Source organism: Elgaria multicarinata, chromosome 3 (genome assembly GCF_023053635.1).
Source record: "Elgaria multicarinata webbii isolate HBS135686 ecotype San Diego chromosome 3, rElgMul1.1.pri, whole genome shotgun sequence".
Taxonomy (NCBI): Eukaryota; Metazoa; Chordata; class Lepidosauria; order Squamata; family Anguidae; genus Elgaria; species Elgaria multicarinata.
Window position 1 is genome coordinate 17,454,721 of NC_086173.1, and position 16,920 is coordinate 17,471,640.

Consider the following 16,920-nt stretch of genomic DNA (forward strand, 5'->3'; position numbering starts at 1 on the left):
TGCTTCTAAGTAAGTTTGCAATAAGCCTCCGACTTCCGCACCTCCCATGAGGCCGAATGACGCCGCTAGAGATAAGAGCTTATAAAAACATGGCGGGGCTCTCAGATCATCGGGAGTTGTAGTCACAAATTACCTTTCCTTCCGTTTAAAGCCGGTTTGGTGAGCATTTCCCCCCTATGGGACTACAAGTCCCACGAAGCTATGCGGCGCAACGAAAGCGCAAGGAAATCATGATAACATGGTGGCCTATTCTGTCCTGCCGGGAGTTGTAGTCGCATTATCTCGCACGGTTTTCTGTCTAGTAGCGATCAGGTAGAAGTAAAACTACATTTCCCGACGGGCTATAGTTTTAAGTTGAGGGAAAGGAGGAGGAGAGGAGGCAGGAGGAGGAGGAGAAGAAGAAAGCTACAACATGGCGGCTGCATCTATTCCCCAGGAGTGGGAACTGTGAGAAGCGAAGCCCCAGGAGCTGGAGCAGCTTTGACTGTGCCGGGTCCTGGTTTCTGGGTGCCAGCCCCTTGGCCTTCCCCGTTCGCCCTAGCGGAAGTGGGGCCTGCACCCTTCAACTGTGCAAAGCCATGGGGGTGCAGGGCTTCCAAGAGTTCGTGGAAAAGCGCTGCCCGGGGGCAGTGGTGCCTGTGGACCTGTTGAAGCTGGCACGGGCCGTAGGGGGCCGTGGAGGTGGGGGCCCTGCCTACTGTGCAACCTTCCACCCCTCAGCTGGCTACCCCCACCCAGCTGGGGCTGCACCGGGGCTGGGACCTATGGTTGGTGCTGGCCCATACCCACACTCTCAGCATGCACCAGGGTTGGCACCCCCAGCACCATGCCCGGCTCGACTCCTGGTAGATGCTGACTCTGCCTTGCAGCGCTTGTACGGTGGCTACCAGACAGACTGGGTGTGTGGGGGCCAGTGGAACGCTATGGTGGGCTACTTGGCTGCCCTTTCGCAGGCCTGCCTCTACCAAGGTGGGCTGGAGTTAGCTGTCATTTTCAATGGAGGGCTTGGAAAGGAGAGGCTGCCTGAGTGGGGCAGGAAGGCTCAGGCTGAGAGACAGACAGCTCAACTTATTGCTGGGCACGTGGGCAACAAAGGTACCCCACCACCCCGGGCCTGGTTCCTTCCTCCTGCCTGCTTGGGGCATTGCGTTCGCCTGGCCATGATTCGCTTCCGGGTCAAGGTAAGGTCCATATGACCCCTCCTGAAAACATTCCATTGCATCTTGTTGAGTTCTACCTTTGCCATTTTGTATATCTCAGTATTGGATCTCCCACACTTGCACTGTTATCTCTCTCACCCCAATTCTATTTGAGAGGACATTTTAATCATATTTCTGGTAACTTTTCATTTGCTTCTTTCCAAGCACTGTCTTCCAAAGCTTCACCCCATCTCAGAATTCCTTGACACTTGTCGCCCTCCCTGATTGGCAGTACTGAACCTTCCAATACAGTAAAGGCTCCATTCCTATTAATTTCTCAAAAGCCTTTCCCTCAGTTTATGTGCAGCTTATACCTCTTCTTTCCTACCTTCTATTTCACCCTTTGTGCGTTTAATGCACTTTCCAGTCCATTACGTTATTGGTAAAACCAACGTGTGAGTTGAGGTGCACGTCAGAGTCTGATAGATGTTGCCATGGAGCCCTCTTTCAGAGTTCACAACAAGCCTACAGAATTTATTAGCCCTCAAAAGTCTGTTACCCTGCACACAAAAACATATCTGTTTTAACCATTTATGGCCTATTAACAGACTGAAACCGTAAACTGTTGACCAAAACTTCTTGGTCAATTGGAAGCAGTTCCTATAGGCCCCCAGGCAAGCAGCTATTTATGACATTTATACCATGCTTTCCACACTAAGTGTTAAATTTATAAGCCTCGTGGTCTGCCTAAGCCTTCCCCAACTTGGCCCAACCTTCCCTACTAAGAATGATTTCTGTCATCCCCAGCTATTGGTACTAGCTGTGGGATGATAGAAATTGTAGTTCAGCACATCTGGAAGGTTGGGGAAGGCAGCTCTACATTGTCTCCATCCTTCTGCCCTTAAAAACAGCAAACAAAAAGACCTTTGCATTCTTGTCCTGCATAATGTATCTCTTTCTAAGGTATGGATTTGTGAATACTTCTGAAGCCAAGGCCTGGTGTTAAACATTCAGCATTCAGCTGAAATAATATGTACTAATTCTGAGCTGCCCCAGGCAGATCTTCTCAGCATAAGCAACTGTGCAATGAGAAATACCTCTCTCTTTGGGGCCAGAATTAATAAGAAAGTTTATTGCCTGTTTAAGCCGAGCCTGGACAATCAGAAGATTGAAATCAGCAAATTGAGTTTTTTTCTCTGCTTATATACTGATTTCCCACTTGAAAAATCAAAATATGTTCATTCTCCTGTCATTTCTAGTTTGCTAGAAAAATGTGAACTGGCTTGGCATATAAATCATGAGAATCTAACCTTTTTTTCTTGTAGTGTTTGAAAGATGCTCAGTAACTCACAATTTTGAGGTTGTAATAAATCCTGTATTTGAAATTAAAAATTAAAAATAATCAAACCACAAATCTTGCACTTTCTTAGCGCCTAAAACATACTTGGATGTGTAGCTGCTTCAGTAGTCTTCCACTGCAAGGAAAAAAATGGTGCTATAAGAACATAACTTATCATATGAGAAAATGACGCATGATTAGAACCCACAGCTTCTGTCTCACACAACAATTCCTCCTTGTCTTGCCTAGTAGTCTCTGTGGCACACAAGACTGACTCCTGGTGGTTTCCAACTGGTATTTTGATAGAAGGAGAAACATGCCCCATTGCTGGTCAAATATGAGAACTTTGTGTATGTTCATTGATGTTGAGCTGGTGCATAATACAGATCTTTGTTAAAATCTTGAGTACTCCAGTTCCTTTCTATCCCCTCTCCCCCCCCAAACGTAGACACACACACACACACACACACTTTAAAGTTTGGAGCAAGTAAGGGCAGGTTCCAAACCACTCTCATGATTTCTTGATCCCTATTATCTGGCTTTTCCGAGGCTGATCAATAGGTTTTTCATATTTGAGGGTAACCATTTGAAAGACCAGTGTTGCAGAATAATTGCATAGCCATAGTGAACTGCGGTTCGGTTATCTTCTTGGCTCATAAAAATATATAGTACAAGTCCTGTCATTCATGTGGGACAGATATGCTATTTGTTGGTGAGCTGCTTATCTCCTGTGTCGAAACTGACTTGGTTATTGGCTTTTGTAAGGACAATCTGTGGTACAATGTGCCTGGTTGCAGATGGAGAATACTGGATTTCAGCTAATTTCCCCCAAATAGCTGCATGCAACCTCCTGAGGCCAAAGGTAAATTGCCAAGCAAAGGCTTGGAGATCAGCTGAGGCTGAATAAGCTGTGGAAGCAGCTGACCTGAAACAGATGAGCTTCAAATGCAGCCTTACTTTGTAAATGAACAACTATGTGTTTCCGTGTGCGTTCACATGATTATTTTGATCATATTTTGGAAAACAGTTTTAAAACATTGGGCATGATGTAGCTCAGTGAAGCACTTCTAAAGTCCTGTTTATTTCAGCCAGACTGTTTAATATATGTTTCAGTTGCTCCATTGGAAACCAGTAAGACATAAATGTGCTCAACTTCTGGATTGTCCCAATAGTAAATTGGTGGAGGGAGGGGGAAGTCCTTGAGCCCAACTAAGTTTCAGTATCTCTGTGACCAGTTTGGCCACTATCCTCTGCGATGGGCAAGATGCAAAGAGTCACACAATTAGTTCCACACTTCTAAAGATGTTATGACTTGTGTTTCATGAACAGCAGCCTCTATGCCATGTAACAAGCCCATTTTGAAAACGATGGGGGTTTCAAAAGCATATTAAGATATAATATGAAGGTCTGCTGATCCAAGTGTGGAAAGTAAATAAATAAATACCAAATCAGAGCAAAGGCTCCTGCTCTGCTAGTGAGTGTGTTAAAATCCATTATAGCTGCTTTTGTTTTGCCAAGAGTCTGCAATTTTGCATTAAAGAAATTCTAGACTCTGCAGTCCAGTATCCATGCTTGGAATATAGTATGACATTCATGAAGCCAATGTGTCTTATGTTGGTCTGTTTTATTTATTTCATTTCATTTCTATACCACCCAATAGCTGAAGCTCTTCAAGCAATTCACAAAAAATTAAAACCACAAGTTATAGCATAAAACTCTAAATATGGAAGCTTAAAACCACAATATAAAATTACCACCAGAGTAAAACCTTGCAACAATGCAGAGATTTAAAATACAGATTTAAAACAGCCAAGCTAAAAGACCAGGATGCTAAAATGCTAAAATACTGGGAAAATTAAAAGAGATGTACCTGACGCTGAAAGGAGTACAACGTAGGTGCTAGGCGAACCTCTCTAGGGAGCTCATTCCACAGTCAGGGTGCCACAGCAGAAAAGACCCTCTTCCTGGTAGCCACCCCCTCACTTCCTTTGGCAGGGGCTCACGGAAAAGGACCCCTGAAGTTGGTTTTAGGGTCCAGGCAAGTACATATGGGAGGAAGCGTTCCTTCAGCTGATCTGGCCCCAAGGTGTTTAAGACTTTGAATGTTAATATCAGCACTTTGAATCGGGCCCCAACATGGACTTGCATAATGTGGACACATTAGCCAGTCCCCATTAACAATCTCATTGCCCTATTTTGGACCAGCTGAAGTTTCAAAGACAGCCCCACTTACAACACATTGCAGTAATCCAGATGACAGGTTATCAGAGCGTGGATAACTGTAGCTGGGCTATCTTTGTCCAGATAAGGACGTAGTTGGTATATCAGCCTAAGCTGATAAAAGATGCATATTACATTTTGGTTGTTTGCCTCCCCATTCCCCAAAGAACTTGGAGCTGTTTGGTTTCCAGTGTTTGTGGGTCCGAGGTGTGAGGGAAGAATTGGGCTCCCAAAACAGTTGGAATGAAGCAGTGTCTAGATGCAAAGTAATAGAGACCGAGGATTCTTGCACAACGTACTGTTGCTTTCTGCAAGATTTCACACGGAGACCCTGCATTTAGCCGAAATTGTTCTTTCCATTTTAAGATCCTCTTCCTGGACAATTGAGATCTAGAATCTTGAGAGGGGGGGTGGCTTGTTTAAAAACAAAAGCTCAGCATCTCTGGCCATATTTTGTGTTGTCTGACATGATTTTAGCTATGTAGACTTCAAGAACCTTGACCTTTTGCTCTTAATTTTCACCCCTAGGATATTGATTATGAAGGATATCCTGCATTATTTTTTTTTGCTTGGGAATGTGCTTTGGCTATGGTTGACCTACCACCCAAAGTTAAGTTTACGTGGAGTTCTCAAAATCATGTCCCATTGCAGACTGCAGGGAGAATGTTGTAACTGTAGATACTAGTAGCATAGCGAAAAGATTAATTATTTTTACTCCAGTTTTCTAACTTAAACTCTTGAAGAGGCTTACAAAAACTCCATCAAATAATAATTTTAAAAACTAGCAAAGGCTGAAACAGGTAGGCGACGTGGTGCCAATGTCCACTTGGGTACCTTCCTTGGGATTCACTGTGGGACCCCACTCCTCTCATTTTTTGCAAAGGTGAAATATCTACTAATGTTTTGGTACTCATGTTGCTGTTTTCTGATTGTTGCTATGGTTCTCAAATTCCCCAACACTCACACTCCCTTTAAAGTGGCCGCTCATCTCTCCAGGCAGAAAGCTGATGAGAAAAGAAGGGTACAATAAGATTTAAGGTCCCCAGTAAAATAATCAACAGGAATGCCAAGTTGTTCTGCTTTTGCTGAAATGATAGGTGGACAGAAATTATCAGGATAATGTGAGAGGCAGGATGTACAGAGGAACATTCATATTTCTGGTCCAATGAAATCAAACCCCCAAAATTTGCTGGTTGGGGAGAACAGTCAGAACGAAACTCACTGCTCATATGAATTGCCTTGTGTGATACCAAGGTTCAGAGGTGTTTAGCTACCACAGCTAATAGTATTTGCTGGACACATCCTCAATGAATTTATCCAGTTTCTTAAAAAAAGAAGAAGAAGGCTATCGCTAAGGTAGTGGCTGGGTTCAGATGAAACACTGTGGCTTGCTTGTGGTTTATTTAAGGTTGCATATGATCCCCACTCATGTCATATGATTGTGGGTTATGTGAAAACCTGGGTTATGCAAGGCTTAAACAACCCTGAAACAGACCATTGGCTATGCGAGGATTGTTTTCCCTCACATAACCCATGCTTGCTGGTTCGCATAACATGACTACCTCTGACTAGAAGTTACATAGTCAAAATGGTGGCTGCACACACCACAGCCTCACCATGGGTTAAATAATCCACCATGGGCTGTCATGCTGTGCGAACAGCCCAGTGAATCATCATCACATATTGTAGAAATGAATCCATCATGTAATGATATATTGTTCCCCAGCAGCTGCCACTGTACAATATTCAAGAGGTCCATTTCACACTTTTTAAAGAGACAGGGTCTTTAAGCCTTTAGCGTAGGCAACATGTAGCAAAAGGTTTGAACCAATCGCACCATATATCATTCTCAAACAAATGAGAACAGACAGCATTATAAGAGAAGCCTGTTTCCTAGGAATGTCTATAAGATGTAATAATTTTCTTACTGGGGGTGAAGGGAATAAAGCCCTTAAGATCACAACAACAGTACCTGATTGCTTTAATGATAAATAGTTGGAATAATAAAGTTGCGTTGGAGCCTTATCAGAGAAGCCAGGATAGGCCTTTATATTATTTGTTAAAATTTCATTTGATAGATTTTAAAATACTCTTTTGAACGATTATAAACACTCATTTTCTCCCTGCTTTGCCATTAATCACCGTTGGTTTTTAAGAATCTGTCTTGTTTTTGATTTCCTAGTGTACAATCCAATACATGTTTTGATGGGGGCGGGGGGAGTCCTAATGTTCCCAGCAGCTGGCAGTTGCAGGACTTTATTTCTGTCTAGCCATGCTTAGGGTTCCACCCCTAGACTCTTTTTCTCGCTCAAATAGCCTTCTAGGCCGGTGGCCACACTGGCTAGTAATAATGGAGGTTGCAGCCCAACACATTTGGAGGGCACCAGGTTGGGGAAGGCTGTATATATCTTTCGATAAATAATAATGGATGGCTATTGATGGCCCACTTGATTTGACTGTGGGAGACTTGTAAAACAATGGCGAAACCTACTGTACATGTTAACACTTGTAGTCTCTGAACCTTAGAGTTGTACATTTCCACACCTCTTCCTTCTCCTTCCCCTCCCTCTCCCTCCTTCCATCTACCACTCTTAATTCCTCCCTTTCTTCATGAGCACTAACCATGGTTAGTGTTATATCTGCAGTGGCTGCGTTCGCATGTAACACGTTAAAGCCAGGATTTAACATTATGTGCACGAGCCTCTTGGAAGCATGTGCTCCTCTCTCCTCCTCCTCCTGCATGGCCAGAAAAAGACTCCTGTTGAGTTGATTTTTACTTTCCCCAATTCCTAGCCTGTTGCTGTGCGTGAACCAGGGATGGAGGTTTTAAACAAATTCTACTCCGTTGCTACACAAGCCAGCAACAAACCTTAGATTGTTTTGCTGGCTGGTTTAACAAACCAGTGCCACAATCCTATGCATGTTTAGACAGGGGGAAAAAGTCCTGCAACTCCCAGCATTCTCCAGCCAGCCATGTTGGCTGAGGAATGCTGGAAATTATAGGACTTTGAGTGGAAGCACGCCGGAGTGTATGCTTTCCCCAAGGCTCTCAATGGCTTGCGCACATAATTCTAAATCCTGGGACTTAGCATTGCAGATGAACTAGACCACATGAACCATGGTTAACTTTAACCAGAATTTGCAAAGCAGCATGTAGCTGGAACACTTGCATGACCTCTAAGCATTCTGTCTTAAAGGCTTTCATCTCCTGAGTGGTAGTGCACATTCCCCCCGCCCTGGTTATATATAAGTAGCAGGAATTGATGTGTGTCAGTGAGTTACCCCAAAGTGAGGTCTGTGCTGGGACTTCTTAACAAAACGTACGAGTTAAAGCAATGAGCTTTGTTTTTGTTGTGTGTGAGTGCGCCTTTGTATTATTTATGTATTATTAACATTTATGTATTTGTCTATTATTAACATATACTGCCTTATCTGCTAAAAAGCCATTGAGTTCAAAATTATAAGAACATTAAAAATAGTGGAAACGTTAGCCCTACACATTTTGAAAGGTCTTGTCCCCTTTTTCCCTTCAGGTGTTCCAGAGCCTGGAAGATCATCATCAGGAAGTGGTAACCTTCTTCCGGGAGAACGGCTTCCATGGGCTGATTGCCCATGACTCGGAGTATGCCCTCTGCAACATACCCTCATACTACAGCTCCCATGCCCTCAAGTTGAGCTGGAACGGCAAGAACCTCACCACCAACCAGTTCCTCATGCAAGAGGTGGCCAAGCAGCTCGGCCTCAAGCTGAGCAGCTTTCCCGTCTTTGCTGCCTTGCTAGGTAAGTAGAGGCGGTTGTGTGCGTTTTCGTGAGAGAGTGACCTGCTTCGCACAACAGCCCGTCGTGGCTTAATTTCCCTGCAGGGGCTGTTGCATAGCATCTGGTGCCCGTGGGTGCCATTTTTACCTGGCGTGTGCAAACCCAGGCAGCAGGGATTGTTTGAGGGTTAAACAATTTATTTATTTATTTATTTATTTATTACATTTTTATACCGCCCAATAGCCGAAGCTCTCTGGGCGGTTCACAAAAATTAAAACCACAGTAAAACACCCAACAGGTTAAAACACAATTACGAAATACAGTATAAAAAACGCAACCAGGATAAAACCACACAGCAAAGTTGATATAAGATTAAAATACAGAGTTAAAACAGTAAAATTTAAATTTAAGTTAAAATTAAGTGTTAAAATACTGAGTGAATAAAAAGGTCTTCAGCTGGCGACGAAAGCAGTACAGTGTAGGCGCCAGGCGGACCTCTCTGGGGAGCTCGTTCCACAACCGGGGTGCCACGGCGGAGAAAGCCCTCCTCCTAGTAGCCACCTGCCTCACTTCCTTTGGCAGGGGCTCACGGAGAAGGGCCCCTGTAGATGATCTTAAGGTCCGGGTAGGTACATATGGGAGGAGGCGTTCCTTCCGATAACCTGGCTCCAAACCGTTTAGGGCTTTAAATGTCAATACCAGCACTTTGAATTGGGCCCGGACCTGGACTGGCAGCCAATGAAGCTGGAAAAGGACTGGCGTGATGTGATCTCGCCAGCCAGTCCCTGTTAATAACCTTGCTGCCCTATTTTGTACCAGCTGAAGCTTCCGGATAGTTTTCAAAGGCAGCCCCACGTATAACGCATTGCAGTAATCCAAGCGAGAGGTTATCAGAGCATGGATAACTGTAGCTATCTCTGTCCAGATAAGGGCGTAGTTGGTATATCAACCTAAGCTGATAAAAGGTGCTCTTTGCCACTGAGTTCACCTGTGCCTCAAGTGACAGTTCTGGATCCAAGAGCACCCCCAAACTACGGACCCGATCCTTTAGGGAGAGTGTAACCCCGTCCAGGACAGGGCAAACATCACCTCGCTGGACAGATGAACCACCCGCTAACAGTACCTCCGTCTTGTCTGGATTGAGTCTCAGTTTGTTAGCCCTCATCCAGTCCATTACCGTGCCCAGGCACTGGTTCAGAACAGTCACTGCCTCACCTGGGTTTGATGAAAAGGAAAGGTAGAGCTGGGTATCATCCGCATATTGATGACACCTCAGTCCACATCTCCGGATAACCTCCCCCAGCGGCTTCATGTAAATGTTAAACAGCATAGGGGATAAGATAGAGCCCTGCGGAACCCCATGGCTTAGGAGCCACGGCACAGAGCAATAATCAAACAACCCTCAAATAACCCTTACCACCTGGGTTCACACAACACGACAACCCACGGCAAGCTGATTGCCATGCAGAAACAACTCCTGTGGGCACCTGGGCTCAGCATCGCAGCCCCTGTCGGTACATTAACCCTTGGTGGGCTGTTATGTCATATGAACTAGGTCAGTGGGTGAAGTGGTCAGAGAGTGCCTGAATTTATTAAGGCCTGACATGTTTCACAATGGTTGATTTTTCTTTTGGTAAATACTACTACTACTACTACTACTGATATATTTATTTATTTGTTACCCGCCTCTCCTTCTGGATTGAGATTTATACAACATAAATGTATGTTTATATTTTAGTAAATTAATTTTAACTTTGCTGTTTTAAATTTGTACCTTAAATTTGTATTTCTGCACTGCTGCTGATTTTATCCTGGTTGTGCTTTTACATTGTATTTTATATCATGGTTTTATACTGTTGTTTTATACTTTGAATGGTTTTCATTTTTGTGAACTGCCCAGAGAGCTTCAGCTATTGGGCAGTGTAGCATTACACCCCCACAAGTCAGTTCCCTAATGTATGTCTAGAGATTTGTAAGTCTATTGTGTTTAGAATGCTGACCTGAGTGGGTGGAGATTGAGTATCTCAGGAGAGCGGAGGAGGATATATAAGGGAAGGACTGAGGTGATAAGGGGTGTGTTTTTGTTTTTTGGAAGTACTTTGGTTCGAGGGAGAATTAGGGGATCAGGGTAAAGAGGGTTGTCTTTTGAGTGTAGTGTGCAGATTGGCAGTTGGTGTATATTAAACAATCCTGATAATAAAGGAAGTTCAAGAGTGAAGGTGTGAGAGAGGAAAGCGTGTATGAGAAGAGAGAAAGGATTGGATGAGAGGTTTTAACAAGGGTCTGAAAAGTTTTATTATGAAACAAAGTTTGTGAACATTGAAATAAATTTTTATTCAGTTTGTTTTACTACCACAAAAATCCCACGTGTCTCCTTGGCATTTATCATCTGCAGTTATATACATACTGTATAACACCTATTCTGACATTAATTCACCATCAGCACATATAATTCACAGTGCATTATTTTATTCCTGAAATTATTCCTGTTTAACCCCTTTCTCCACATAGTTTGTAGAAAGGTGGTGTTTGTCCCTCACCTCAGGCTCATAAAGTGGTGGTGCTTAGCTTGAGCTGGGAGTGTCCACGGACAGGCCTGTTGTAAAGAGCCTGTGTCATGGCACAGGCGGTATAAAAATGCAATAAATACAATAAATAAATAAATGTCCCCACCCCCTGGAGACACGACAGTTCTTAAGAAATTCATGCACTTCTGAATAGTGTTTCTCCTCTAGTCACTTGCTGCATTTAGCGAAGGCTAAACCCTTTGGCTTTTTTGAAGTTGCGCAGGTCCAAATTCTGGCTCAGGCATAACGTTCACTAGGCAACCGTGAGCAAGGTATGCGCTCTCTCTTTCAACCCAACCCACCTCACAGAGCTGTTGTGAGGGGAGGAAAGGGAGGAAAATAAAATAAAAATGGCAGGAGTAGGCAGTACCACAAATATTGCTCACTCATGCAGCTTTCAATGCCTTGGCTTTCACATGAGCAATGAAAGCACTCAAAATGTTATATGTTATGTTTCTCCCCACCCGGCCCTTTCTCTGAAGAGCTGTAGTGTTCCCAGAAACTCTTTACCATTGGAAAAGTCTAGCTGCTGCTTACTGATGGAATATCAGGTACCTTTAGGATTATTTTCTGCAGGACAGGGGGAGGATTATCGGACTCTGTTTTGAGTTTCTTTACAAAAAAGGAAATTAAATGGGTTTTCATGGAGAGCAATGTGTTTTTGCTGTTGTTGCTAAATGGTTTATTGGCAGCAACATGTGTAAAGGGAGGTTGTGGGCTTTCCCACACTAGAGGCATTCAAGAGGCAGCTGGACAACCACCTGTCAAGTATGCTTTAGGGTGGATTCCTGCATTGAGCAGGGGGTTGGACTCGATGGCCTTGTAGGCCCCTTCCAACTCTACTATTCTATGATTCTAAGGGGCAGGACTTCCTTTGAGCCAGGTAAAAGTAAGGTTGTGACTGGGGGCTTCCACAGATGGCTCCTTGAGTGAGGTTCCTGGAGGAGTTCTCCATCCAGTGGTCTCATGAGCATAGATGTGCGTCCTGTACAGCTGCATGAAGATCCTTTCCACACTCTCAACCACCTCCTCCATGCATGGGGCTATTCAAAACATTTGGGCTTACCGAGGGTAAGATCTGAGAAAAAGAAAAGGTGTGTGTGTGTTAGGAGGTGTCCAGTGACTGTAGGAAGCCTGCTTTGATGCATGGACTGGAAAGGTGTTGAGAGGTCCTATGGAGCTGCCTTCTAACGAATCTGGCCTTTGTTGAGTCAGGTGATCCAGCCTAACACGGTCTTGACACTGTGGCCTTCAGCTTTCAGCCAGCATCTCTCATTCAAATGAAGTTAGCTCTACGCAAGTGTGCATCATTTCAATCCGCAAATGTGGATTTTCTGTTTACTGGATGGTTGGCTTGTGCAGGTCGGCGTGTTCCTAGGGAAGGGTCTCTATCGCCTTGCTCTACCCAATTTGCCTCAGTGTCAGTCAAAATCCTCGTGTATTCCAGCGAGGCAGTCCCTACAGGCCTGCATCTTGCCCATTTGAATGGTGGAGAAAGACTTTGTTGTTTGTTGCCAATTGTTCTATGACTGTGCTCCTCCTCTCCCCTCCCCACCCGCTTTTTCTTCTTCAGGGAACCACATCCTTCCGGATGAGGATCTGGCTGCCTTCCACTGGAGCCTGCTTGGACCAGACCACCCATTGGCTTCACTGAAGGTAGCACTCACGTCCTCTTGTCCCGCCTGGAGGACAGCGAGGCAGGAATCTCTGACTCGAAAGGGCGGCAGGGATATTTCCCTTAGGGAGAGGAGAGGAGTCTGGAGGAAAAGAGAGTGTGTGGTGGACATTTTTGTCCCAACTCTTGGGAGGGGTTTTTCAATGGGAAGTGGGGAGTGAGGAGAGGCAGGAGTCCTCAGTTCTGTGATACACTTTGGGCAAGGAGGGGGCTCTTAAGAGCTGGAGACAGGGGCTGCAGCACTGGGACTCAACGCTCCGTATTCTCAGCCCTGGAAAGATCTGGGAGGTTTGTGGCAGTTGGTCTGGAAACAGAAACTGCGACTTCAGGAATCTCCCTGAAGTCTCCAAATCAGAGATTTTGGTGAAGTGCCCTGTGCCCCGGTTCTAGGTGCGTGCCCATCAGCTGGTCCTGCCACCCTGTGATGTGGTCATCAAGGCTGTGTCTGAGTATGTCGGCTCCATCAAAAACCCCTCCAATCTGGATGTGATAGGGAGAGATGTCTTCAAGCACTCCCAGGTAAGATGAAATCGATGGTGGTGGCAGGCCCAGTATATTAGGCCGAGTGTACAATTCGTCGGCAGCACAGAGGGGAGGAATAAAGTGATCCACGGATTGGCAAAGGTGGGGGATAGCGCCTGAGCTTCCATTTTGGGGCTTCCACTGTTTATAAAAACTGTCCAGCTTCTAGTTTGTGGTGGCCTTCTACCCTGTAATAATTGCAAATCCCATAACATTGTGTGGCACTCTGTGCCTGCCAGGTAGCTGGCTTGGGAACCGAGTTGGCAGTTCATGCAGCCCCCCTATAGTGGGGATTTCCACACTGAAACCCATTGCTGTTGTGGGTCATGGCAGATGGCTGCACTCCTGTCTCCATCCCTATCACATCCTTCCTTTTCCCTCTGGTTCCTCCCCAGTCCAGGACCGAAGATAAAATAGAACGTTTCAAGAAGGCCGTAGAATATTATTCAGTGGCCACGAAGGCACCCCCTACACCAATGGGCCAGTCCCCGTATGTTCGTGAGTATCCAGGAGACGCTGGTCAACTTCACCTCTCTCTCAGCCGTGTTTTCTCCCGCTGTCCAAGAAGGTGAGGCTCTGCCTGATACCCCCACAGCGCCCTCTGCTGGGGGAGGTCAAGTCTGGACTTATCTCTAGAGTTGCCACCTCCTGGCCCAAACAGGGCTTCCTGTGTCTCTTAATAGCTACATTGCTGGAAGAAATTTGGGGTGGCTTCTCCGGTGGTAATGCTGTAGGACTTCTTCATATCATGGTCTGTTAAAGGCACTGGAGTGCCTTTCCAGGTCAGGTGCTGGTAACCTTGTTGAACCCTTTCCATATTTAGCGTTCTGTTCTCATAGTAAACTACTTTGAATAGCCCATCCTCATGGTCTACTGATGTGTGTTTAAATTTACAGAGCAAAAGCGTGTACCCAGGACCTCTTAGCAGTTAAGGCATAACTAACCTGCGTGAAGTGGCCCTGAGTACGCATCCTTGTTTAAGGAGATGGATACTTTGATGGCTGAGACTGTGGTCTCTAGTCCATCATCCTTGGCAAGTCCCAGCAATCAGAGCAGCCTTCTCCCTCCAGGTGTTTTGGACTTCAAACTCCCATCAGCCCCAGACAGTGTAGCCAATGGTTGGAAATTCTGGGAGTTGATGTCCAAAACATCTGGAGAGCATCAGGTTGGGGAAGGCTGAACCAGAGGCTGTAGCTCAATGGTCTATCAATGGACAGTAGTATACTCTTTACCCATTCCTGGCCAGGGGAACCAGTGTATCCACCAGCAACTCCTCATTGCTCCCTAAGATAACTTATTATGGTTGCAAACAACCATGCTTGCCAATACTCAGTTCCTCCAGCATTTCTGAGCTGAAGTATACAGATGTTGTCTTCCTATCCTGTTTTCCAACACCACCCTCTCCTGGGAGACTTGGACAAATCTTTGAAAGCCACTGCCCTGAATTGTTTCCACTGAAGATATTCATCGGGGGTTCTTCAATAAGATGAATGGTAATGGGGGATGAGCCATCCTTCATGAAGCCCTCAGTGCCTGTAGGGCACCCAGCAGATTTGTTGGGCCTCGCTGGTCGCTTTCTAAAACACGTGAATGTGCGTATGTGCACTCTTATGTTTACATGCCACTCCCTCACTCATATTTCTTTGCTTATCTTGTATACATTCTAATATTTTAAAGGCCTTCCGTTAAATACAGGGGTGGGCAATTTGTAATGCAGATCCTTGGAGGCGGTCTGTCAGGGGCTGGGGTCCCCGTATTCCCCCCCCCCCCCACACACATACACAGGCTACCCCTGTTCACTCTCACATGCGCACACCTCCTCACTCACTGCTTTAACTCTGCCACTGAAGAAAAGGAAAAACACTCTCGGTGACCATCATTCCTAGATCATCCCCAAAGCATCCTAGGAAGCAAGCAGGAACCAATAAGCAATGCTTCCTAGAATGCTCTAGCAATGAGACTTCTTTGGCAGGGACCATAGAGCCTATCCATAAAACATTTTTTCCCCTCTTCCCACCCCCTTTTTTGGTGGCAGAAGTTGCTGTGGCCATGTGGGAGCCTCCAGATGGGGCTTAGGGGGCGCACCTTTTACACCCTTGCAATAGACATAATGCAGCCTAGCAAATTCCCCAGAATCATCTGTACTGGACAGAGGTTCTGTAGCAGAGTACCCCAAGTATGAAGGATCACCCCTGGATACAAAATCTGAAAATCGCCAGTTTGGGAAATAGAGGAATGATTGTGCTTCAGACCATAAAAATATGACTCCTACATGCACCTGCTGTCTGAAGTGTTTCTCAACCGCATCCCAGCTTAACCAGCTTATGCACTGGCAGGTATTCCCACTCTGCCCTTTAATGGTCCCAGCAAGGGCATGCTGGGATAAGAGAGATTCCTGTGTATAACAAGGTGACCCTTCTGTGTTTCAGTCCCAGCTTTTGGGCCCAGCCACTTTGGAGGGGCAGCACCTATGAGCCGCAATCCAATGGTACCACTCCCTTCTGGGAAGGCCATGGTAAGTGCCCAGGCTTGCTTTAGGCACATGTTGATTTTGGATCGATATTCCGGCCATTCTTGTGTTCGTGATGGGTATATATCTGTGACCGTGCCTCCTTATGGCTCATTGGGCTAGTCAGGGGACTGTTGCTTGTTGCAGGCCTGGCTGACAACAAGGATAGGGTGACCATATGGAAAGGAGGACAGGGCTCCTGTATCTTTAATAGTTGTATTGAAAAGGGAATTTCAGCAGGTGTCATTTGTATATATGGGGAACCTGGTGAAATTCCCTCTTCGTCACCACAGTTAAATCTGCAGGTGCCCTGCCCTCTTTTCAATCTGGTCACTCTAGAATAGTTCTTGCAGCTTTAACTGCTGAGATAAGAGGGAATTTCACCAGGTTCTCCATATATACAAATGACACCTGCTGAAATTCCCTTTTCTGTGCAACTGTTAAAGATACAGGAGCCCTGTCCTCCTTTTCATAGGGTCACCCTAAACAAGGAACTGTTCTGTATGTGACACAGATTAAGGAAGCAGAATTCTGGACTGTACCATTTCAGACAGCAGGTGTGTTTGGGAGTAATATTTTTTTTAATGCTCCCCCCTATGAACTCACCCCACCCCCACTGACATATAGCAAACGAGCATATTAGGGAGAGGATTACTGTACATTAAACTTTTCCCGTTGGCTCATAATATACAAACATGAGGAGACATTCAAAAACCTAACACACACACCCCACTAGTCAGTCTGAAGTGGTACAATCTAGAATTCTACCACATTAGTCTGCCTCATTCTGCATAGCCATGTACGTCAGCTGAGGCAAGCCAGATTCTGTGTTTGCAGTGGCAGGATTAGGTCTGTGTTTGCAAATCATTGGTCTCTGCAGGTGTTCCTTGAAGCATCTGGTTCTGTTTGGGGGAGAGGTGCAAAACGATATAGGAATGGCTCCTTCTTTTTACCACTGCTCCCTTTAAACCAGTGGTTCCCAAAGTGGGCGGTACCGCACCTTGGGGGCAGTGGGATTGCATAGGGGGTGTTAAGAGGCAAGGGGGCAGCAGGGGGGCGCTAAGAGGCAAAGGGGTGGCAGGGGGGCGCTCGAGGTGGTCTTTTCCGTACCAGGAGTTTTGGTTACAGAAGGAAATTTCTGATCGCTCTCCTGCACTATAGAAGCTCCTGGTTGCATTTCCAACATCATA

The 16,920-nt window shown here is 45.5% G+C and overlaps 1 protein-coding gene across 1 annotated transcript in view; it reads left to right on the top strand.

Moving 5' to 3' along the window:
• Window positions 1–387: 387 nt before the first annotated feature.
• FAM120C (family with sequence similarity 120 member C) overlaps window positions 388–16,920 on the top strand; it is a 28,478-nt gene continuing 11,945 nt past the window's right edge. Inside the window, exons 1-6 of the mRNA XM_063119436.1 lie at window positions 388–1,181; window positions 8,232–8,478; window positions 12,598–12,680; window positions 13,090–13,218; window positions 13,617–13,719; window positions 15,651–15,736. Of these exons, the coding sequence (XP_062975506.1) occupies window positions 579–1,181; window positions 8,232–8,478; window positions 12,598–12,680; window positions 13,090–13,218; window positions 13,617–13,719; window positions 15,651–15,736 (1,251 nt within the window). The 5' untranslated portion in view covers window positions 388–578. The remainder of the gene's footprint in view (window positions 1,182–8,231; window positions 8,479–12,597; window positions 12,681–13,089; window positions 13,219–13,616; window positions 13,720–15,650; window positions 15,737–16,920) is intronic.